General features: G+C 41.5%; 1 protein-coding gene across 4 annotated transcripts in view; it reads right to left on the bottom strand.

The window, feature by feature from the left end:
* The window catches only part of LOC138705876 (organic cation transporter protein), a 155,062-nt gene that overhangs the window by 69,307 nt on the left and 59,790 nt on the right, over positions 1–25,965 (bottom strand). For all 4 annotated transcript variants that reach the window (XR_011333844.1, XM_069834585.1, XM_069834586.1 and 1 more), the window contains exon 5: positions 2,357–2,511. Coding sequence is in view for 3 of the 4 variants with exons in the window: in XM_069834585.1 (XP_069690686.1) it covers positions 2,357–2,511 (155 nt within the window). In the remaining variant the exon portion in view is untranslated. The remainder of the gene's footprint in view (positions 1–2,356; positions 2,512–25,965) is intronic.

The raw sequence follows: 25,965 nt of genomic DNA, 5'->3' as shown, positions 1-25,965 counted from the left end.
ATCTTGGAGCAACAGTAACAAATATAAATGACACTCGGGAGGAAATTAAACGCAGAATGAATATGGGAAATGCGTTTTATCATTCGATTGAGAAGCTTTTATCATCCAGTCTGCTCTCAGAAAAGCTGAAAGTTAGAATTATAAAACAATTTTATATTACCGGTTCTTCTATATGGTTGTAAAACTTGGACTCTCACTTTGAGAGAGGAACAGAGGTTAAGGGTATTCGAGAATAAGGTGCTTAGGAAAATATTTGGGACTAAGAGGGATGAAGTTACAGGAGAATGGAGAAAGTTACATAACGCAGAACTGCATACATTTTATTCTTCACCTGACATAATTAGGAAGTTTAAATCCAGACGTTTGAGATAGGCAGGGCATGTAGCGCGTAAGGGCGAATCCAGAAATGCATGTAGAGTGTTAATTGAGAGGCCGGAGGAAATAAGACCTTTGGGGAGGCCGAGACGTAAATGGGAGGATAGTATTGAAATGTATTTGAGGGAGGTGGGATATGATCATAGAGACTGGAATAACCTTGCTCAGGATAGGGACCGATGGCGGGTTTATGTGAAGGCGGCAATGAACCTCCGGGTTCCTTAAAAGCCATAAGTATTGTTATTATTATTATTATTATTATTATTATTATTATTATTATTATTACTATTATTATTATCATCATCATCATTATCATCATATTAGAGTGTTTGAATAATATTAAAATATGTTTAAAAAGGAAGTGCATTATATTTTTCTTCTATTTGTGTTTATTGGATTTGTGTTACCTCATCAGTCATCATTTTATTTGTATTTATTTCTGCGAATTATGTTACCTAATTACTTTAATATATCAATAATATTACTCTTCACCAAAGAGAACATGGTTGTATTGAAGGCTAGTAATGTTATAAAATTAATAAACATTATGTTCTTCAGTTTAAGATTCACGTTTTATTGATTATTTTATCCACTTTCAGTAATAGTAAATAATTATGTGTGTTTTTTAAGTGTTTTTTGGGCAGTGCTTCATGGAGCCCGTTTCTTTCTATCTTCTTTTTTACTTAGCTGCAGCGTTTAACGTTTACCTCACATGTTAATTTATTAGCTGTTAGTATTATAAATTATTTTATCAATTTTATTTAGTCTGTCATATATAACAACACTGAAAGTTAAATAAGCCTTGCTTACAAAATAACTCCGCAAATAGTTGTAATCACGCAAATGAAATTTGCAACCGCCATTTTGCAATGAAGAGAAGCACTTTTTTTCTCGTCAATTGGCAAAGCGAAAGCACTTTATTACAACGCTTTTAAAACACGCTTGGTTTCACTTTCAAAGTACGTTCTAAAATCGACTCAGTCTATCTAAATTTTAAACCTTCCGCCACAAATTTGTACTCGGTTCAACCGACTAATGACGTCACAGTAACTGTTCAGAACCGAACAGCTCCGTCCCCAGCCCTATTTACTAGCACGACGGCCCCAATCAGGATGGATAATAGTCTCTGACGTCGACCCATTTGCACCCTACTTGCGATGGTTTTTCCAAATTCGACTGGGGGTGGGAGGGAGGCGTCATTGGATGGCATTCGTGGATCAGACCTTGACAGGCGTGTAATCGTGTCTCAGGGGATAAGAGGCATCACAAAGCTCCAAGTCCTCATAATCTGTATCAGCATTGGAATCCCGTTCTACCTCAAGACTTCTTCGAATGGTTAATGATGAAGAGGAAAATATGTAGTTGGAAAAATACAGTCCACGAACTCGGCGTCGCTTAACGATATAATCACTAATCCCCTACGGCCTAAAACTGCATTAGTAAGCGTTTAATAATTTTGAACTTTACAACTTTCAACAGAAAGGATAAACATTAAACGAAACCACACATTTAATGAAGTTCATGACTGCTTTACTATGGTCAGTATTATTGTTGTTGTAGAGCATAATTTTCCTACAAACCATTCATAAGAAGCACTTTAATTACATGTATATAAATGATGCAGCTATATGAATATAGTAAATAGTGGCCGAATTTTGAAGTGAAACCAACCAAAGACGGTCTCTGACGTTACTGAGCATGTAACTAATTATAAAACATACGTAGGCTTACGTCATGAAAAGAGCCAACCTTCTCTACTTATTCAGTTCTATCTATATTGCAAATATATGGTGCTATCAAATAGCTATAAACTTCTGTTTTTCTGTTAAATATTTGCATGTGTTATTTATTTTCTGCTTGCCAGCATAAGCTTATTGAAAAAGTATAATTTGAATAGCGAATGATATAATAGACAGTTTTTAATACAGAATTCGGGTGAAAACATGATTACATAAAAATGAGCAGCTCAGAGGAAACTTACCGATGATAAATGCCAGAGGATAAACACCGGCCGTTCCAAGGGCATTGATGAATACGAAGACCTGGAAAGTGATGTAATCTGGTGACACAGCTTGGGCAATCCCAGTCACTGACATCAGCAGGATGCAGAACACGAACACAAGCTTCCTGCCGAATCTGTAGAAAAGCAATAAAAATTTATTTTTCTTTCTTTTTATATATATTCTTGTAATTTTATTTGTACTTTCTTATTATGCAAAATACAAAGAGAAAGTTCCGTGATGCTGCAAAAACCCATTTCGAGAATTTTACGGAAATGCATGTTTTCAGTGTCAATGAGCACCGCGTGGATTTGGCATCGCGTCCGGATCTTCTGTGTACAGCGATTTATCCAAAACTATCGCCCGGATTGTGATTATATTCGTACCTACGAATCCGGAAATGACGTACATTAAATATAATACTTTTAATAACTAACATTTAGGGATCTATACAAAATAAATAACACAATGACAATTCACCTCGAAAAATATCAAACTATTTTTGTGATGTTTGTATTAGATCTATGTAGCCTAAATAAATTGAAGAATGAACCGGTTATATTAGTATGGACACATACGATAGTGTCACATTCTGAACACGTAACTCACAAATTTATTTACTCCCTGTGAAGGGATGAAGAATGTACACTTTCATACAAACTTAAAACGTACAGATAATAGAAAGGATTATCCTGCATATTTGAGGCAACTGACATTCAATTCAACATCATTTTAACATAATAAACAAAAATCTTCACAAATGGTAGTAAAAATAATTAATGATGTAAGCTTAGAGATAAAGTGTGTTACGTACGGCGCTAGGCTGAGAACACGTGCATCAGACATGCTTACATGACTGGCGTAAAGTGTGTTTATCGATTAGCAACATTCCGCGATTTTTTACTCAAATAACTATGATTAATAATACAGAGTGATCCGTTTGGGTATGGATAAAATAAAAACAGCGTAAAGCATTTATTACTGAACTTTATTTGCTGAAACTTTGTGCATACAACACTGAAAGATTGGATATTCCTCAGAACTCAACATGACCCCCCTTTGCGCACCCTGCACAACTCATAACGGTGATGCAATTCAGCCCATGTCCGTTGTAACATAAGAGGGGTGATTTGTTGAAAAAGCTTGAGTAATTTTTACTTTCATATCATCAGTGTTCCTTGGTTTCTGTGAATAGACAATGTCTTTAACAAAACCCTACAGGAAGAAGTCAGGAGGAGTTAGATCTGGGGAGTTTGGGGACCAAGCCAAGAGATTTCGCCTGCGACCTCCTCCATGTATTTTTTTTAACACAGAACCTGTTTCTACAAATGTTCGATACCACAACATTATGGAAACGTATTTAGGTACATTACGCACACCATACTCACGTCGTAATTCCCTTTTGTACTCTTTTAACACTCTCAAATTTAGCATACCAAAGAACACAATGTGCCCGCTGTTGATTTGTAGTAGCCATTTTAATCATCTACGATTTTCATTTGTCCTTTCAGATTATGCATTGTTGATTGTCACATATGGAAACTCCCATCTTTTAATCATAATATAACCACCAAGAAATTTTTTCTACTATCATAATAGCTTTATAATAATAAATTAATATTCACAACCAAACGGATCACACTGTAGCATACACATGATTTAGAGTCATTTAGAGAGATGATTATTATACAGAGTGGAAATGAAATAACCTTGCAGATTGAAAAAGACGATAGGGTACACGTAAATGAATATAAAACCTATATTACGTTTTGTGATTAAATGCACGATTAATTAGAAAATTAAGTTTGAAGTTTCAGCAGTCCGGCAACATAGTCGCTTCTCGTATACAGATGTAAGAATTCAACGATCTCGGTGAGTCTCCGTACGTAAGGTGCCAAGACGTTGCCACGTGTTCGTTTCGTGCAAGGTTTTTTAAATTAAATTTACACGAAACCCGTGCAAGCAAATGAAATACGCCAGATGTATAAATTATTCTTTATTATATTTCCTATCGATATGGGCAAAAATCACGATCCTATTCGCAATAGTTATCGAATAAGAGATTGTTAAACATTCGAGAAAAAACATTTTGGGAAAAACGCCAATGACGTTATAAGTTGACTGGGCAATAAGTGCCTTACCCCTTGAAGTCGGTGCCTAAGCCTAGGGTGTGCATAACAATTTCATCTTCATCAAAATATGTTACGAATGCAGCCGCATATTACTTTGAACAACTCTTATAACACATGTTAGTACTCATTATACAGAGTGGAAGTGAAATAGCCTTGCAGATTTCCAGAGCGAATAGCTCATGTTGTAACAAAAACTAAAAAACTATATATATATATATTTATATATTTATATATTTTAATAGAGGAGTCTCGCTTCTAATAATTCGAAGAGAGGTTTCTCATATTAAACAAAATAATTTATTTCAAAGATGAACCAGGACAAAAGTCAAAAACGGTTATTTCAAATCCACAGAGGCCAGCTGTCGCAATGAACATTTTAGTGACGCAACTCACAATGCTCTCTCCCTTTCTTTCCTTCTGCATTTGAGATCGGTGAATTCCCACACATGATGCAACAGCGTTGTATATGAAAACAACTGAAACACAAAAGTCGATGTTGCCAACCGTTCTTCCAAAATTTCACTCTATCACCAACCAATTAAATTAAACATATAATATGTTCGTATAATTAATTCAGTTTTGGCAACCTTTCCTTGTGATGATCGTCGTCGCGGGTGTGTGCTCGAGAAGTAATCACTGTCATCAATTATTGCTGTGTAACTATTGATAATGCATAAATTCTGAATCAAGAAAATTGTCCAAAATAAAACTGCAATGAACGAGAACAGAATAATAAATTCGGTTGTAGTAGAGCCAGTGAAATTAATTGTTCATGTTCATCGTCTATGCAAGGGTGAACGAAGCAGTGAAAGGGAAAGGTAGTGGGAGTCGCAGTTTTCAGTCATCTTGGGTTAAACAATTTACATGGTTAGGCCTATTGTATGAAATATCAGACGATTTTATGTCCTGTAAAATATATAAGTTAAGTATATATTATTATGATGTACCGAAGTACATATGATATTTCCGTGCAGATATTCTGCGTCATCATATGATGAAAGATGAGTGGAACGGAGAAAAATTCTCTCCCGCACCGGGATTTGAACCCGGGTTTTCAGCTCTACGTGCTGACGCTCTATCCACTAGGCCAGACTGGATTCCCATCCCGATGTCGGATCGAATCCTCTCAGTTTAAGTTCCACCTCTTCGGTTCCCTCTAGTGGCCTACCCTCATGACGCAGTGCCTATGCAGGAATAACCCTGAAATTACAGATGCACTCAAAGAAGCGAAATTTCAAGCATCTCGGAAATAAGCAAAACTTTTACGTATAGCAATTTCATCAAAAGCTGTTGGGAATGTGTGAATACAGATGGGTACAACTTTGAACAACTCCATAACAATGTATGACTTGAGGCTTTCCCGGCGTTTGATATAGAATAACTCTTCTCGGGTTCTCAGCCAGATGAGTTGGAGATTAGCTTCCAAGCTTTCGACGGCTAGCTCTGCCATCTTCTTCAGGACGTCCCTGAAGAAGATGGCAGAGCTAGCCGTCGAAAGCTTGGAAGCTAATCTCCAACTCACCTGGCTGAGAACCCGAGAAGAGTTATTCTAACTCCACAACAATTTACTTACTTACTTACTTACAAATGGCTTTTAAGGAACCTGAAGGTTCATTGCCGCCCTCACATAAGCCCGCCATTGGTCCCTATCCTCTGCAAGATTAATACATTCCCTACCATCATATACCACCTCCCTCAAATCTATTTTAATATTATCCTACCACCTACGTCTCAGCCTCCCCAAAGGTCTATTTCCCTCCGGCCTCCCAACTAACACTCTATATGCATTTCTGGATTCGCCCATACGTGCTACATGCCCTGCATCATCTCAAACGTCTAGATTTAATGTTCCTATTACAGATATAAATCGATAATGACGTAGTTTACGCCGACCATGAAATCATGTCTAATGCGCGTGTTCCCGGCCAACAGCCAACTGTGGATACCTGAAGCTACTGTGTTAGGGGGTAAAATACAACAAGAAAAATCAAATTGAGAATCAATGCCCACAACTACGTATAGTCTATAGAGCTAGATTAGAGGAGAAAGTGGTAATACAGAACAATGCTGATTTAATTTGAGACCCCCATGTATTCGGTTATATTAAAGTTAAACCATCTACCGATACTACAGGCTCGTGTCAGTAGATTTACTGGCATGTAAAATAACTCTTGCGGACAATATTCCGGCACACCGGCGACGCTGATATAACCTCGGCAGTTGCGAGCGTCGTTAAAGAAAATATAATTTAATTTAAATCTAGCGATACTTTCTCAACACGTCTGACTTATATCCCAGTATTTTTCGGCGCCAGTAGTACAGATTGCGTAGTTGAAAAGTGGTGTATGATGTGAGCTTCTTTCTATTTTCCATCTCTTAAAACTGCAAATATAGTGTTATTATGAGAGGTAATATTATACGAGATTTTCATTTTGTGAAACGCTCGTTGGAAGAGGGGAGAGTGGGTTTTGCCTCTTTTCATCAGCTGCGACGATCTGTTATGATCGTGTCCTCTGTGTTTACAAACAAGGGTTATGTCTGCCGAGTATTCAGTGGTGGCTTGAATGCACTATGATATTCTTTAACGAAATTTAAAATAATTATCTCAATATGAACGCTGAACATTGTATATTTCGTGCCGGTTGTACTTCACATTTCTCTTAGTGACTTTTCTGGCAACTCTTATTTTTAACAAGTTTATCTATATTTGGCATAAATGATGGCGTACAAAGTCTTAGAAGATATACCAAGTGATCGTCGCGTATTCTTCTTCGATACTGGCTTTTAATGTAATTCATTTTAGAAAAGGTTTGCTCGCAAATGTATGTAGATCCGAAGATTGTCGTTACATTTGTTGCAAACACACACAACCGTGGAAATCTATCATAGGGTAGTGATTTAAATAGTTCCCAGCCTTCTTTGTTAGAATATTTAATTGTAGTAGAATTCTGTGAAAAACTGATTGAGGTAGAAACAAATAGTAAGAATAAAAACATTCGAGAATTATATAAGGGTATAAAGGAATTTAAGAACGGATATCAGCCAAGGGAAAACGTGATCAAGGATGAGAATGGTGACTTGCTTGCAGACTCTCCATCAATCCTAAACAGATGTGGAACATTAAATGGGCATGTAGCACGTATGGGCGAATCCAGAAATGCATATAGAGTGTTAGTTTGGAGACCGGAGGGAAAAAGACCTTTAGGGAGGCCGAGACGTAGATGCGAGGATAATATTAAAATGGATTTGAGGGAGGTGGGATATGATGATAGATACTGGATTAATCTTGCACAGGATAGGGATCGATGGCGGGCTTATGTGAGGGCGGCAATGAACCTTCGGGTTCCTTAAAAGCCATTTGTAAGTAAGTAGAATTCTGTAATTCAATAGTTTTAATTAGAGATTATATGGAGCCTCATAGCATATTTAGAACAATGAGACACTTTACTTGTCGTTCTCTTAGACATAAAAATATTGCAATTCCCATGATTCGTGAAATAAAGATCTGGACTCTCTGGATCGGCCATTGAAATACAATAACTCACAAGGCCGCCGCCACTGCGAATGAACTAATGTAAAAGTCATACTAAGGGACGGGCAGCTGGCAAGTCCTTTCTCAAGTCAAGAAGGTGGTGGTGCTCATAGCTCAAATGCCACTAACACGTAGGCCTACGAGTTACGGTTGAACTTGGCTGGGCTAGAGCCATCAAGCCATTAATGAGAGACATAACAAAATAATGAAAATATTAATTTTATTGTAAACATAACGAAATTTTAAAAGGTGGAAATTTAATTAAATATATGTATGTTCCGTAAAAGTATATTTATTGCGTGTACTTAATGTTGAGGAAACTGATGTTGATTATTTCTGAATTCACTGATTTAAGTTGTATGTTCCTCAATGATTCGAAGAAACGATTGCGAATCATCAGCGACAAGATAAAGTGACAATATGAAATCAACAATATCGGCGATTATAGATGGCTGTAATTGGTTAAAATTCAACATATTCTTACAACACACGCGTCAAATTGTACACGAGTTAATAGTCGCAATAACACATCATTAGTGTTTTTGTTACAGTTACACAATAATTACGTAATTTTAAATGTATAAGTTGGGCTTCAAAGTGAAGCAATTATAATTATTAAAGTGTTTCGTGTTACACGCAATTTCAGAGTTTAGATTCCAACATGTCACGGTTCATAATATGATATCCACATTTTGGCGAGTTTTCATATGACACACAGTTTTTGAGTCATTATAGTCAGTAAATGTAACACTATTTATTCCGAAAAGAAAGCGTCATGATTTCATTTCATATTATAAAGAAGATTCTGAAAATTAAATTTAAATCTTTGATGATAATCATTATAATGGATAAGTTATTCATACAAGAGTTTATTTTTGATGATAAAATCTATTTTGTTTACCTTTAGAGATTCTGTGAATAAAAGTAATCGAATAATGAGAAAATTTTATGATTAGAGTTACGATTCAAGCAATTCAGAATGCTAGAGAGAAGAAAACAGTGCTGAAAAAAATCAGCAAAAATTTTCTACGCTGAAAACAACTTTACATGTTGCTCGGGGTACAGTATATCGCTCCTCAATTTATGTTGAGAAAATGTTAAGATTAAAACAACTCCATTCAGCAGCAATGAAACAAAAGTTAGTGGACAGCAAGTCTTGTGGTTTGATTCAGAGAGACATTATGACACGTGCTTAAGGAACTAATGTTGTGAAATGGCATTGAATTTAAACTATTTCTAAAATGAATAGGCAAATATGGTTTGACCATCTCGTGAGAAAGAATAAAAACTAGATTTCACTCAGAAAACCAGCAAGGATTTCATATTCTGGAAAATAATTATGCGAAAATTTCATACTCATAAAGTTGATGAGACTGGGCTATACCGAATAAGATTCCCAAGGTAGTGAGGTTGAAAAAACCGGTAGTTAGGTTCAATAAAGTAAATATATGTGTATTTCAGTTTCTTCGAGAGTATCAAATTACCAAAATGGTTTAACATAATCATTTTGTACTTCTTACAAAAAGTTCCCGAAAGACCTCTTGACAGAAGTTGTAAACAGGACGTCATTTTTATAGAGTACGTCAGGTATATATAAGAAATAGCACGCGGATAACTTTCGATACTTTCGCGTGATACCTGGCTGCAGTATATATGTTGTACAAATAGGAGCGACCAAAAGACAAAGGTGAACGGAATTAACATTATGAAATCAAGATGTAATAACTTTTAATACTTTTGTTTACACATTTTTTATAAATGCAATACAATTATTTCACAGCAGATGTTATATAGGCCTATGTACGATTTTCAATAACTAACAAAATGTTTCTTGCACATTACAATGCGGAATGAGTAACTTAAAAATAACTGCGTTCACGTATACAACTATCGAAACTGCTGGAGTATTACATCATTTTTGTCATAATAGCAATATTGTTATGCGAAAATAAACTTTTCAAGACAAAATTTCGCCAGAATCTCTTTTCGATTTACGCCTCATACCAGCCTTATTACGTGTCTTACTTGCTTACTTTTGGCTTTTAAGGAACCCGGAGGTTCATTGTCGCCCTCACATAAGCCCGCCATCGGTCCCTATCCTGAGCAAGATTAATCCAGTCCCTATCATCATATCCCACCTCTCTCAAATCCATTTTAATATTATCCTCCCATCTACGTCTCGGCCTCCCCAAAGGTACGGCCACCCAACTAACACTCTATATGCATTTCTTGATTCGCCCATAAGTGCTACATGTCCTGCCCATTTCAAATGTCTGGATTTAATGTTCCTAATTATGTCAGGTGAAGAATACAATGTGTGCAGTTCTGTGTTGTGTAACTTTCTCCATTCTCCTGCAACTTCATCCCTCTTAGCCCCAAATATTTTCCTAAGCACCTTATTCTCAAACACCCTTAATCTCTGTTCCTCTCTCACAGTGAGAGTCCAAGTTTCACAACCATATAGAACAACCGGTAATATAACTGTTTTATAAATTCTAACTTTCAGATTTTTTGACAGCAGACTAGATGACAAAAGCTTCTCAACTGAATAATAACACGCATTTCTCATATTTATTCTGCGTTTAATTTGTTCCCGAATGCCATTTCTATTTGTTACGTTGCTCTAAGATATTTGAATTTTTCCACCTCTTCGAAGGATAAATCTCCAATTTTTATAGTTCCATTTCGTAGAATATTCTGGTCACGAGGCATAATCATATACTTTGTCTTTTCGGGATTTACTTCCAAACCTATTGCTTTATTCGCTTCAAGTAGAATTTCCGTGTTTTCCCTAATCGTCTGTGGATTTTCTCCTAACATATTCACGTCATCTGCATAGACAATAAGCTGATGTAACCCGTTCAATTCCAGACCCTCACTGTTATCCTGAACTTTCCTAATGGCATATTCTAGAACTAAGTTAAAAAGCAAAGGTGATTGTGCATCTCCTTGCTTTAGCCCGCACTGAATTGGAAAAGCATCAGATAGAAACTGGCCTATACGGACTCTGCTGTAAGTTTCACTAAGACACATTTTAATTAATCGAACTAGTTTCTTGGGAATACCAAATTCATTGAGAATATTATATAAAACCTTATTACGTCTCGCATGATGTTATTTAAAGAAGCAAATCTACTAAGAACAGGGCGCTTATAATGATCGAATAGATTGGCCCTTAATTTTGGCTTTGTTAGGTTCATGAAAATCTACCAGTACCTATGTGCTGCTGAAAATCATAATATACTAATTTTCGCTGCAAATTTATGAATCTTCGGACACAGTTCATAGTTTAAGGAATTGCACAAGCTAAACAAGTTCTTGTCATTATGTGTACATTTCAGCACTGCAGTATGTGAAACATCAATTACTTATCAAGCGCATTATTTTCGGATCAACTGACTCGTAATAAGAAAATATGTCCAAAAACTTGGAGAAATTTCCTGCTCATACAGTAAAATAACATTTTCGATTTCACGAGTGCTGAGGATGTATATTTCTGTGAAAATTTCGATACTGATTGTTTGCAATACCACAATATTTATAGTTACACTTCATATAATAAAAAGTAACATAGTAATGCAGTTCCGTATTAAAACCTTTTCTACTTACATCCAACAGTGTTCTGAAAGAAATTTCAATAGATTTATTCAAAACATTTGGATATTCGTTAACTGCAGCAGAAATATATCATCAATCTAATTATCAAAATATTCAGGATATAATGGGCGTAAGCATGCTTATTGCACCAACTTCATACATATTACCAATAAATGGAAACATGCACTTTCAATAGAAATTCTATAATGTAGGCATTTATAAACAAGTTGGAAAGAGAAGATTCAAACTAAAAATCATGAGTTACATGGTTGAAGTTTTTTCGGGTTTTCCCTCAACCCATTAAGACAAATGCTAGGTAACTTTCGGCGCTGGGCCCTGGCCTCATTTCGCTGGCATTATCACCTTCATTTCACTTAGACGCTAGATAACCATCGTAGTTGATAGAACAACGTAAAATAAACCAATTAAAATAATTTGTAATAATGACGAATTAATCTATACTGATATTCCAAATGCAAATGAAAAAAATCAATAAAACGAAAGTCGCAAAAATACCAACGTTGAAGCGGAGAATTGCATGCGTCTGGCCTTAAGAAGAACCGGCTATAAACAATTGCAACAAATGGAAAATATGATATAAATTGCATCTGACAAGCGTGTCGCAATACAGTAACATTAGTTCCATCCGAGTTAGAAATCCCCTACAATCTTCGTAAATGTTTCCTGTTCGTTTTAAAGATCAATAAAATGAACTATTATTATTAACAAGTTCAAGGATGAAGTTTACTGCAACAAGGCTAATTACTAAAGGAAACATTTACAAAAAGAAAAACCCTAGCTAGAGGTGAAGATGAAGGTGAAGGTGAAGGCGGTAAAGATATAAAATAGGTAATTAATTATATGTATTTATAATATTCCAAGGATCACATAACTTTTCTTCTTTTCTGAAATGACATGTTTGGATTATAATAATTTTCAATCCGACGAATGTTTCGTGCATTGGTGCAGTCAGGTATCACTGTAAGATGGACATGGAGAGTATTTTTTATATATGGAACATTTATAAGCCTATGATTTTTATTTCTATTTTAGAAAAAGACGCGCGTAATAATAATAATAATAATAATAATAATAATAATAATAATAATAATAATAATAATAATAATATTATTATTATTATTATTATTATTATTATTATTATTAATCACAAACACGACAGGAAATTTCTTCATACAAAAAGAATTTTACTGTACAAATTACTTCGCAAAATTAACATAATCCTATTGAACACATACAGAGAGAGAAAAGATTATATTTATCTATATAATTTCTCCTTCAAACGTTTTGTAACTTCTTGCTCGCAAACATCTTTTAAAATTGACGTAATTGTACCATTGCGGAAATAGAGCAAACAAAATGAAGGACCTATTTTTCTGTAGCAGTTACGGAAACAGAGCAAGATAAACTGTTTTATTTTTCTATAAAATATTACACGTCCCTAAACGACGCAAATGTACTCTCAGGAATCGCTTCTGGCCACATATAACTAACTTAAAAGAGAGTTAAGGGTACGCACACGTTGGAGTGACGATAACCGATAAAAGAAGCAGCGATGCTATATCAGAGAGAATTGAAGCATGCATTGCCATTGAGGTGTGCATATTGGAGTAACGATGAAAGCGAAGATACACGATAAAAGCGACGAAAAAGAAAATTTCCATTTTCTTCACTTTTGTCGTTCATATGATCTCTGATTAAGATAAAATTAATCTGTATAATGACCGGTGGTTATTAATATATCCTAGTATTAATCGATTTCTGATTACTTCGGCATATTAAATTAATTATCATAGATAATGACAAATTGATCAGTTGTGTATTTATTCGTGATACGTTATGTGATCACAAGAACCAATCACATCACAATGAATTTAACTTATACTAGCTTTGGGATGAAAAACGGGTTCAATTTTGTACGTATTTAAGTTATATTAACATTGAACCTAGCAGCTGATATTTTCTATTATCTTCTTTCATTATGTGATGTATAGAATATCATCTACAGATAAATCAAAATGTTCGCTTCCCGCAACCTCGTTGCTCCGATATGAACACTTGATTCTTTGAATAATTTCAAGGGAAAAATTGTTCCGGGGCCGGGCATCGAACCCAGGACCGTTGACTAAACGCGCCAAGGCTCTACCAACTGAGCTACCCAGGAACTCTACCAGACCCCGACTCAATTTCTCCCTTTGTATCCTCAAAGTGGGCTGACAGCCATAGCTGACAACCGTCAAGCAACCAACATTGAGTGCACAAAAACTCTGTGTGACTTGAATTGTGGTTTACCCAGGTCCCGGATTCGATGCCCGGCCCCGGAACAATTTTTCCCTTGAAATTAATAAGATCAGTTTCACAGGGAGCAATAACTGAAAGCTAGATTTGCACTGGATTCTTTGATAATACCAAAGCGTCGCTAGGTCGTTTCTTTTATCATTTATCGTTGCTCCAACGTGTACGTACCCTAAGACCGCAAAGCTATCCAAGATTGTTCTTTTTAAAAGGTTTAGTTCGTTTTCAGACGATGTCTTAAGTTATAGAAGTCTCCTTAGTAGGCCTACACATGGCCGATTATTCATAATACTATAATGTTTTACTATTTCTTCTTAAAAGGTATTCTTTAACAGTAGGCTGTAGTTAAGCTACTATTTGTTGCTTGTGAAATGAATATCACTATAAGCATATAAATCCTAACAGTTTTATCACTTTTAAATACAAAACCTTGTAACAGAATATTATTAGAAGCTACTGAAATAAGTACATGAATAGTTCATTTTTCTCTCTTGTACGAAGGAGGGACCCAAAGGCTTGCATTGCAGCCTGAGGCTTATTGTGCTTACCACTCCTATTTTGCGAATCATTGGGTAGCCGAACGGCAGCGCTCATATGAATAGTTACTTTGATCTGAAATTCTGCAAAATTAATTACAAATTTACACACATCTACGTAAGCCACAGAATATATATAAATGAAGTCAGATAATCTTACTTCGTGGGATTACATAAAATGCCTTTTGTATGCAATGCAAAAACTACAGTTTATCTTATTCAGGAACGTATCCAAATGGAACTGAAACGTGAATCTGATAATGACGAAGTCGGTTATGATGACAATGACGATCATAATTGAAATCTTTCATAACATTATTATTTCGGTAACATTTGCTCTGCTATACTTCAAAAATCATAGTTAGGGTGAAATAAGATTTATGAACTCATAACATTTTAGTAAACATTAAAGCATGTAAGGTATTATCACAGTCTAGTATATACAGTCACGAAGCTCAATGCGTAGGGAATATGCATCCATAGATAGTTGCTAACTACTAGGACCGCTACTATCGCCTCAACACAGACAATGCGAAATAGTACCGGCACAGTCTACTGTTCCTAGTACCCTCACAACTCAAGCTTCGTGACTATATATAATAGACTGTGGTATTATGTAGACGTGTCTACAATGTTGTAAACGTGATCAGAGTTAACTCTTCGTTACTAATGTGCGTAATGTTAATCTCTTAACTAATCAGAACCTAGGCCTATACGCAGAGCTATAGTTGAGCCGGAACGCAGTTCCAGTAAAAATAATGTTATCGTTTCACAGTTCTAGTAGACTATAAATAATACAGAAAATGACTGGTGAAGCAATTATGGGCGCTTCTGACATAGCCGAGGTCCAGCAATTTTTTTTTTTCAACTACAGCACTGCCTATATGTACAGTACATATTTAGGCTATATTATAGCCTATGAAAGGTTGTGGAAGGCTGTGAAGCGCTTTCAGGAAGATTAAACTGAGATCCAAGTGCAGCTTATTTGCCTAGCTGCGAATGTCTAATGTGAGTTGACAATCCTGAAAGGGCTCAGTTCTTCAAGATTTATGAGTTTGTTAAATTGTATGAGTGGATGATTATGATGATGATGATGATGATGATGATGATGATGATGATGATAGCGGCAATGATCTATGTTAGTTATAGTTTGTTGCTATGTTTATGAACAATATCATTAAGCAAAATCCTGCTGCGATGTACGAAACGGCTAAGATGTGCAACTTTAACGCTGTGTTGAAAACAAGGTCGCGATTTGTAATGCCATCTAGCATATGGATGTTCTTCGTCGTCAGTGTTACTTAATCAGTGGCGTGTATTCTATAGAAGCAAGGTAAGCAGTGCATACCCTGAATTTATGAGAAAGAAAATGATGAGATGAACGTATTAATTTGTACAGGATATCCAATGAATTGATATATAGAGTAATATGAAAGAAGTAATTTTTGTTATCCAGTTTGCAGCGAGTGTCCTCCATTGGCCCAATGTCCATGTCATATGTTTGTACCTACGGTATTCCTTAGTATTATCAACATCATCCATCGCTGCGCGTCTCGCCGAAAAATGCCTACCGCAACCAGTCTCATTCACCTCGCTCTCCCCTTCCAAGCTTCCATGCCGTTTCGTTGGTCCGGAGTAGGAAGCAATGCTTTGAACTGCTTTTCTTTCGCGCGCAAAGATCTTGTTCGGTTTAGTGAGGTTGAATCTAAGCCCTATCCGAAATGAAGAATGTTTTCTTTTACAAAAATATTTATGGTTAACATCATATGCTGTGTTTCGTAAGTGTTTGTAACAGTTTTTTTTTCTTATTTAGTGATAAACTGATCTAGTGTTACAGTGAACTACGGTGCTGTAGTAGGGGGCTGAGGTATGCAATTGCATGAACTGATTATTGTAGCGGCAGCGTTGATTGTTCGAAATGGGGACGGATACCTGACCTCCAGCTAAATGTGACTGGGTAATATATGATCTTCCTTGGTGTAATTTTTCTTCTCCGTCATTTGAAAATTAATTTTGCAGAAAGATGGTCCAACTCCTCAATTAAATATTTGCAACAAAGTTAAAACTTGCTTAAGACATTTTAATTATAATTTATATGACAACAATGACTGGTTTTCTTCACTTCAAAAATTATACTGCTGACCCCGCCTTCTTTTTTCAAAGGATATAATATGAACAATGTGCGCAAGGCTATAAAAAGCAGTCTTCCTCAGAATCACCTGCATGCAATAATATTGAAAAAAAAGCCGTGAGCGTAATGTGAACTATCGCGAAGACGCTATAAGGACGCAGGAGCAGTACAGCTCACGCCTTTTGTCAAGACACTCCCCCATTCTTCTTACAGAGATGCGCACGAGATTGGATGAGTCTACTTACGAATTATAGGGGAATGGTTTAGCCTCTGCCTTGAACTCGGTAGACACACGCCCGATCTTCCCTTCTACTCCTAACCCCTCCAAGAAACGGTGCTCCCGTACTGCTTATCGCGAGTGTCTTCACAAAATGTATAAGCTGTACAAGTGGTGCAGGACTCCACTGCAGGACTCCATTGGTCTCGGTCGAGTAATGTGTCTAGGACATGACTGATAACCAAAAACAAGTGAGTGACCAAAAGCATAATGAACTTGATAGGGGAAAGAGAGATATTATGAAACGTTTTATCGATGTTGTTTGTTTTTGGAAAACAAGAACAAACTTTCAGAGGTCACAATGAAGCCAGATATTCTTCAAATAAGGGAAACTATATTGAATACCATACTATATAACGACTTTGAACTGAACTTAGTATTGTCACAGTCGGCTTCTAATATCAAAGACTGCAGAGTATTCTTCTTAACTTTAAATGGACTGGCAACCGTTTTTTTTTTTTTTTTTTTACGATTAGTAGGAAGAATTTCGGAATATCGCTTCACTTATGTCAGTCGCACGCACAATCTCTTCTGCTCCCGATTACAAAACTAGCGCTGGTGTTGAAGTAGAAATATAACAATAGTAGTCAATGGCGTAATTCTTGACAACAGTTAAATGTATCACATTCTGTTGCTTAGTAACATAATGTGATCTTGACTGTCTTCTCTTATAGCCATTAAAATATCTATGAAATGTCTTTACAAAATAAAGTGTATATACAACACAGGAATAATCAGCCAAGAAATTGTTGTATAGCTGCAATAAAAATCGTAGCGTGGTCATAGTGTCATTGCGGAAAGAGGAAATTTATTTCGTGTCATATTAAATACTAAAATTCTATTTGATGTTGTTTCTTGCAGATATTTTAAATTACGTTAGCATACACAACTGATGTTGAATATCTTAGCTGATGATGCTCGAGGGTTGTAATTCAGAAAAAAAAAATTCCATGAAATCAAGAAATGCAAGCAGAAGAAGACGAAGACCTAGGAGGAGGAATAACAAGTCTTGTTTTCTTCACCCCGTGCTTTACTGCAACTTGGTATTTCATCATCGTCATTATAAAAGTAAGATTATTATACATCTGTCACGTTTCAATTTACGACTTAATTGTTATAAAAATTTAACTAATCGTTTATTGTCTTCACTAATTAATAATCATTCAGGATTATTTGCTGATAAAATAATATTCTACTACTATTTAACCAATGTCTGCCACAATATTAATTGTAAATGACTGTATTCCAGTACATTGCCACTGTACAATCTGGTTTCCAAATTAAATAATGTTAAACTGAGTGAAAAAAGAAACAATATTGAAATTTCCTGTAGACCAGAGCTGGGCATCGGGAGCGGATCCAGACTCTAAACGGGGACGCTTAATATTCATCCGTCACTGAATCAACGCGGCGCGGTGTTCGGCGGGGAAGAAAGGGGATGAAGAGAAATCATATGGCTCCCCGTGAGAGAGTAGAATCCGCTCTTGCTGCCCTGCCCTGCTGTACACTAATATCTACAGTAGATTTCTAATAAATGTTTAACAACGAATAATTTAATATTTTCATGAAATAAAACTTAAAATGTGGCGAAGATGTGCTGGAATGCAGGTTCTTTCGAAATCTTTCAGATTGAGGCGAAATATTTAGATGCTGATACTCGAGAATAATTTGGAACGTTCTATTGGTGGTATAACACGGTTGTGAGATAAAAATATATAACTGGAATTCAGACAGAAACAACTGACATCATTAAGCAATGTTATTTAAGTAGGCCTAATGATTTAATTACGTTTCGAGAAGTGACAAATTGAATAACTCAACTTTCATTATAGGTATATGAAGAATCCACTGCAAGAATGATGGATGTCATTTGGAATACATTTTGCAGGAGAAGCAATTGAAAGTTTGAAATGCTTAGCGCTCAAAGCTTAACTGTGATTTTCCGATCATTACTGGACAATGATTATCAGTGTTAATGCCATATAACTCTCTATGTATATTGTATATGTCTTAAGCTATGCATTGACAGTCTTGATTCATTTTCGACAAGAAAGTGACATCCATCATTCTTGCAATGGACTCTTCAAACGTAAACACTTCAGTAATTCTCAACAATTTGTTTTAACATAAACACATATTATATTCTTTTCAATAATAGAAAATCTATAAATTAAGAACTATTATGCCTATGTATAGAGATAATCTTTTATGCCTCGCATCACACTTTAGGTAATTACGTATTTCTACGTCTCTATGACCTTCTTAATGTTACCATACGTGAAACAGCAGCACCGTAAATGTTAAGTCTTCCGGCACTAGGTCATCTTCTTTCGTTGTAGAAGATAATAATTTCTTATATAAACTGTGACAATCAGAAATAAAAAAAAATGTTAACGAGTGTAACTCGACATTCGGTAAAGAAGAATATTGTGTAAATGACAGCTTACTTTACTAGTGTTAACAAGTAAGCAATATTCCAATTAAATTGAACGATTCCCAATATTCTGAGATTAATGATTTAAATATGAAATTTCATATTTCTCAGCTCTATTTATCACAGACTATTCCGACTCATCACAAAACCGCCGGAACAGGCGCAATCTTCACAGAGTAGGCTAACTCCTCACAGAGCTGGCAAACATATCGTAGCACAAGCAAATTAATTATGGAAAAGTAGATATCATCATAGAAGAGGAGGACTCAATACTGAAGAGGAGGACTCAATACAGAAGAGGAGGACTCAATACAGAAGAGAACGACTCAATACTGAAGAGGACGACTCAATACTGAAGAGGAGTGCTCATGACTGGTAGAGGAGGAATCAATACAGAAGAGGACTCTGACAAAAAAGTGGAGGACCCTGACACGCAAGAGGAGGACACTGACACACAAGATAAGGACTCGGACACGCAAGAGGAGGACTCGGACACGCAAGCGTACGACTCAAACACGCAAGAGGACGACTCGCACACGGAAGAGGACTCGGACACGCAAGAGGACGACTCGGACACGCAAGAGGAGGACTTGGACACGCAAGGAGACGACTCGGACACGCAAGAGGACGACTCGGACACGCAAGAAGACGACTCGGACACGCAAGAGGACGACTCGGACATGCAACAGGACGACTCGGACACGGAAGAGGAGGACTCGGACACGCAAGAGGATCCTGACACGCAAGAGGAGGACTCGGACACGCAAGAGGAGTACTCGGACACGCAAAAGGACGACTAGGACACGCAAGAGGACGACTCGGACACGCAGGAGGACGACTCGGACACGCAAGAGGACGATTCGGACACGCAAGAGGACGACTCGGACACGCAAGAAGAGGACTCGGACACGCAAGAGGACGACTCGGACACGCAAGAGGAGGACTCGGACACGCAAGAAGAGGACTCGGACACGCAAGAGGACGACTCGGACACGCAAGAGGAGGACTAGGACAAGCAAGAGGAGGACTCGGACACGCGAGAGGACGACTCGGACACGCAAGAGGAGGATTCGGACAAGCAAGAAGATGACTCGGACACGCAAGAGGAGGACTCGGACACGCAAGAGGACTCGGCCACGCAAGAGGACTCGGACACGCAAGAGGAGGACTAGGACAAGCAAGAGGAGGACTCGGCCACGCAAGAGGACTCGGACACGCAAGAAAAGGACTCGGACACGCAAGATGAGGACTCGGACACGCAAGAGGACTCGGATACGCAAGAGGAAGACTCGGACACGCAAGAGGAGGACTCGGACACGCAAGAGGACGACTCGGACATGCAAGAGGACGAATCGGACACGCAAGAGGACGACTCAGACACGCAAGAGGTGGACTCGGACACGCAAGAGGAGGAATCGGACACGCAAGAGGAAGACTCGGACAAGAGAGAGGAGGACTCGGACACGCAAGAGGACGACTCGGACACGCAAAAGGACTCGGTCACGCAAGAGGAGGACTCGGACACGCAAGAGGACGACTCGGACACGCAAGAGGAGGACTCTGACACGCGAGAGGACTCGGAGACGCAAGAGGACGACTCTGACACGCAAGAGGACGACTCGGACACGCAAGAGGACGACTAGGAAACGCAAGAGGACGACTCGGACACGCAAGAGGAGGACCCTGACACGCAAGAGGACGACTCGGGCACGCAAGAGGAGGATTCGCACACGCAAGAGGACGACTCGGATACGCAAGAGGAGGACACAGACACGCAAGAGGAGGACTCGGACACGCAAGAGGAGGATACGGATACGCAAGAGGAGGACTCGGACACGCAAGAGGAGGACTCGGACACGAAAGAGGACGACTCGGACACGCAAGAGGACGACCCGGACACGCAAGAGGACGACACGGACACGCAAGAGGACGACTCGGAGACGCAAGAGGACTCGGTCACGCAAGAGGAGTCTGACAAGCAAGAGGAGGATTCGGACACGCAGGAGGACGACTCAAACCAGCAGGAGGACGACTCGGACACGCAAGAGGAAGACTCGGACACGCAAGAGGAGGACTCGGACACGCAAGAGGAGTACTCGGACACGCAAGAGGAGGACTCGGACACGCAAGAGGACGACTCGGACACGCAAGAGGACGACTCCGACAAGCAAGAGGACGACTCGGACAGCAAGAGGACGACTCGGACACGCAAGAGGAGGACTCGGACACGCAAGAGGACGATCGGACACACAAGAGGACGACTCGGATACGTAAGAGGACTAGTCGCACACGCAAGAGGACGACTCGGACACGCAAGAAGAGGATGTCGGACACGCAAGAGGAGGACCCGGACACGCAAGAGGAGGATCTCGGACTCGCAAGAGGACTCGGACACGCAAGAGGACTCGGACACGCAAGAGGACTCGGACACGCAAGAGGACGACTCGGACACATAAGAGGACCACTCGGACACGCAAGAGGACGACTCGGACACGCAAGAGGACGACACGGACAAGCAAGAGGACGACTCGGACACGCAAGAGGAGGACTCGGACACGCAACAGGACGACTGGGACACGCCAGAAGAGGACTCGGACACGCAAGAGGAGGACTCGGACACGCAAGAGGAGGACTCGGACACGCAAGAGGAGGACTCGGACACGCAAGAGGAGGACTCGGACACGCAAGAGGGGGACTCGGACACGCAAGAGGACGACTCGGACACGCAAGGGGAGGACTCGGACAGGTAAGAGGAGGACTAGGACAAGTAAGAGGAGGTTCGGACACGCAAGAGGACGACTCGGACACGCAATTGGAGGACTCAGACACGCAAGAGGACAAGCAAGAGGACACCCAAGAGGACGACTCGGAGACGCAATAGGACTCGGTCACGCAATAGGTCTCCGACAAGCAAGAGGAGGACTCGGACAAGCAGGACGACTCGGACAAGCAGGACGACTCGGACAAGAGGACGACTCGGACACGCAAGAGGACGACTCGGAAACGCAAGAGGACGACTCGGACACGCAAGAGGACATCGCGGACACGAAAGAGGAGGACTCGGACAAGCAAGAGGAGGACTCGGACACGCAAGAGGACCACTCGGACAAGCAAGAGGACTATTCGGACACGCAACAGGACGACTCGGACACGCAAGAGGACGTCTCGGACACGCAAGAGGAGGACTGGGACACGCAAGAGGTCGTCTCGGACACGCAAGAGGACGACTCGGACACGCAACAGGACGACGCGGACACGTAAGAGGACGACTCGGACACGCAAGGGGACGACTCGGACACGCAAGAGGACGACTCGGACACGCAAGAGGACGACTCGGACACGCAAGAAGACGACTCGGACACGCAAGAGGACGACTCGGACACGCAAGAGGACGACTCGGACACGCAAGAGGACGAGTAGGACATGCAAGAGGACGACTCGGACACGCAAGAGGACGACTCGGACACGCAAGAGGACGACTCGGACTCGCAAGAGGACGACTCGGACTCGCAAGAGGACGACTCGGACTCGCAAGAGGACGACTCGGACTCGCAAGAGGACGACTCGAACACGCAAGAGGAGGTCTCGGACACGCAAGAGGACTCGGACAAGCAAGAGAAGGACTCAGACACGCAAGAGGACGACTCGGACACGCAAGAGGACGACTCGGACATGCAAGAGGACGACTCGGACACGCAAGAGGACGACTCAGACACGCAAGAGGACGACGCGGACACGCAAGAGGACGACTCGGACACGCAAGAGGACGACTCGGACACGCAAGAGGACGACTCGGACACACAAGAGGAAGACTCGGACACGCAAGAAGAGGACTCGGACACGCAAGAGGAGGACTCGGACACGCAAGAGGACTCGGACACGCAAGAGGAGGACTCGGACACGCAAGAGGACTCGGACACGCAAGAGGAGGACTCGAACACGCAAGAGGAGGACTCGGACACGCAAGAGGAGGATTCGGACACGCAAGAGGAGGACTCGGGCACGCAAGAGGAGGACTCGGACACGCAAGGGGACGACTCGGACACGCAAGAGGAGGACTCGGACACGCAAGAGGACGACTCGGACATGCAAGAGGACGACTCGGACATGCAAGAGGACGACTCGGACACGCAAGAGGACGACTCGGACACGCAAGAGGACGACTCGGACACGCAAGAGGACGACTCGGACACGCAAGAGGACTACTCGGACACGCAAGAGGACTCGGACACGCAAGAAGACGACTCGGACACGCAAGAGGACGACTCGGACACGCAAGAGGAGGACTCGGACACGCAAGAGGACGACTCGGACATGCAAGAGGACGACTCGGACACGCAAAAGGACGACTCGGACACGCAAGAGGTGGGCTAGGACACGCAAGAGGAGGAATCGGAAACGGAAGAGGAAGACTCGGACAAGCGAGAGGAGGACTCGGACACGCGAGACGACGACTCGGACACGCAAGAGGACGACTCGGACACGCAAGAGGACGACTCGGACACGCAAGAGGACGACTCGAAGACGCAAGAGGAGGACTCGGTCACGCAAGAGGACGACTCGGACACGGAAGAGGAGGACTGGGACACGCAAGAAGACTACTCGGACACGCAAGAGGACGACTCGGACACGCAAGAGGACGACTCGGACACGCAAGAGGAATACTCGGACACGCAAGAGGGCTCGGACACGCAAGAGGACGAGTCGGACACGCAAGAGGACGACTCGGACACGCAAGAGGACGACTCGGACACGCAAGAGGACGACTCGGACACGCAAGAGGACTACTCGGACACGCAAGAGGACTACTCGGACACGCAAGAGGAGGACTCGGACACGCAAGAGGACTCAGACACGCAAGATGACGACTCGGACACGCAAGAGGACTCGGACACGCAAGAGGACTACTCGGCCACGCAAGAGGAGGACCCTGACACGCAAGAGGACGACTCGGAGACGCAAGAGGAGGACTCAGAGACGCAAGAGGACTCGGACACGCAAGAGGACGACACGGAGACGCAAGAGGAGGACTCGGTCACGCAAGAGAACGACTCGGACACGGAAGAGGAGGACTCGGACACGCAAGAGGGCTCGGACACGCAAGAGGACGACTCGGACACGCAAGAGGACGACTCGGACACGCAAGAGGACGACTCGGACACGCAAGAGGACTACTCGGACACGCAAGAGGAGGACTCGGACACGCAAGAGGACTCGGACACGCAAGAGGACGACTCGGACACGCAAGAGGACTCGGACACGCAAGAGGACTACTCGGCCACGCAAGAGGACTACTCGGCCACGCAAGAGGAAGGACCCTGACACGCAAGAGGACGACTCGGAGACGCAAGAGGAGGACTCGGACACGCAAGAGGACGACTCGGAGACGCAAGAGGAGGACTCGGTCACGCAAGAGAACGACTCGGACACGGAAGAGGAGGACTGGGACACGCAAGAGGACTTCTCGGACACGCAAGAGGACGACTCGGACACGCAAGAGGACGACTCGGACACGCAAGAGGAATACTCGGACACGCAAGAGGGCTCGGACACGCAAGAGGACGACTCGGACACGCAAGAGGACGACTCGGACACGCAAGAGGAGGACCCTGACACGCAAGAGGACGACTCGGACACGCAAGAGGACGACTCGGACATGTAATTGGAGGACTCGGATACGCAAGAGGACGACTCGGACACGCAAGAGGACGACTCGGAGACGCAATAGGACTCGGACAAGCAAGAGGAGGACTCGGACACGCAGGACGACTCGGACAAGCAGGAGGACGACTCGGACACGCAAGAGGACGACTCGGGCACGGAAGAGGACGACTCGGACACGCAAGGGGATGACCCGGATACGCAAGAGGAGGACCCGGACACGTAAGAGGAGGACTCGGACACGCAAGAGGAGGACCCGGACACGCAAGAGGAGGACCCGGACACGCAAGGAGGATCGGACACTCAAGAGGACGACTCGGACACGCGAGAAGACGACTCGGACACGCAAGAGGACGACTCGGACACGCAAGAGGACGACTCGGACACGCATGAGGACGACTCGGACACGCAAGAGGACGACTCGGACACGCAAAGGACTCGGACACGCAATTGGAGGACTCGGACACGCAAGAGGAGGACTCGTACACGCAAGTGGACGACTCGGACACGCAAGAGGACTCGGACACGCAAGAGGACGACTCAGACACGCAAGAGGAGGACCCTGACACGCAAGAGGAGGACCCTGACACGCAAGAGGACGACTCGGAGACGCAAGAGGAGGACTCGGACACGCAAGAGGACGACTCGGACACGCAAGAGGAGGACTCGGTCGCGCAAGAGGACGAGTCGGACACGCAAGAGGAGCACTCGGACACGCAAGAGGAGAACTCGGACACGCAAGAGGAAGACTCGGACACGCAGGAGGACTCGGACACGGAGGAGGAAGACTCGGACACGGAAGAGGAGGGCTCTGAAACGCAAGAGGACTCTGAAACGCAAGAGGAGGACTCTGAAACGCAAGAGTAGGTCTCTGGCAGTCAAGAAAACTGTGACACCAAGTTGGACGGCAGCGCAAAAGGGATTCTTCGGAAATGAAGACAGATCAGAATAGTAGATGGAATACGTAATGACAGTGC

The sequence above is a fragment of the Periplaneta americana genome, chromosome 9 (assembly GCF_040183065.1).
Source record: "Periplaneta americana isolate PAMFEO1 chromosome 9, P.americana_PAMFEO1_priV1, whole genome shotgun sequence".
Lineage (NCBI taxonomy): Eukaryota > Metazoa > Arthropoda > Insecta > Blattodea > Blattidae > Periplaneta > Periplaneta americana.
This window is presented reverse-complemented; position numbering and strand designations above follow the sequence as displayed.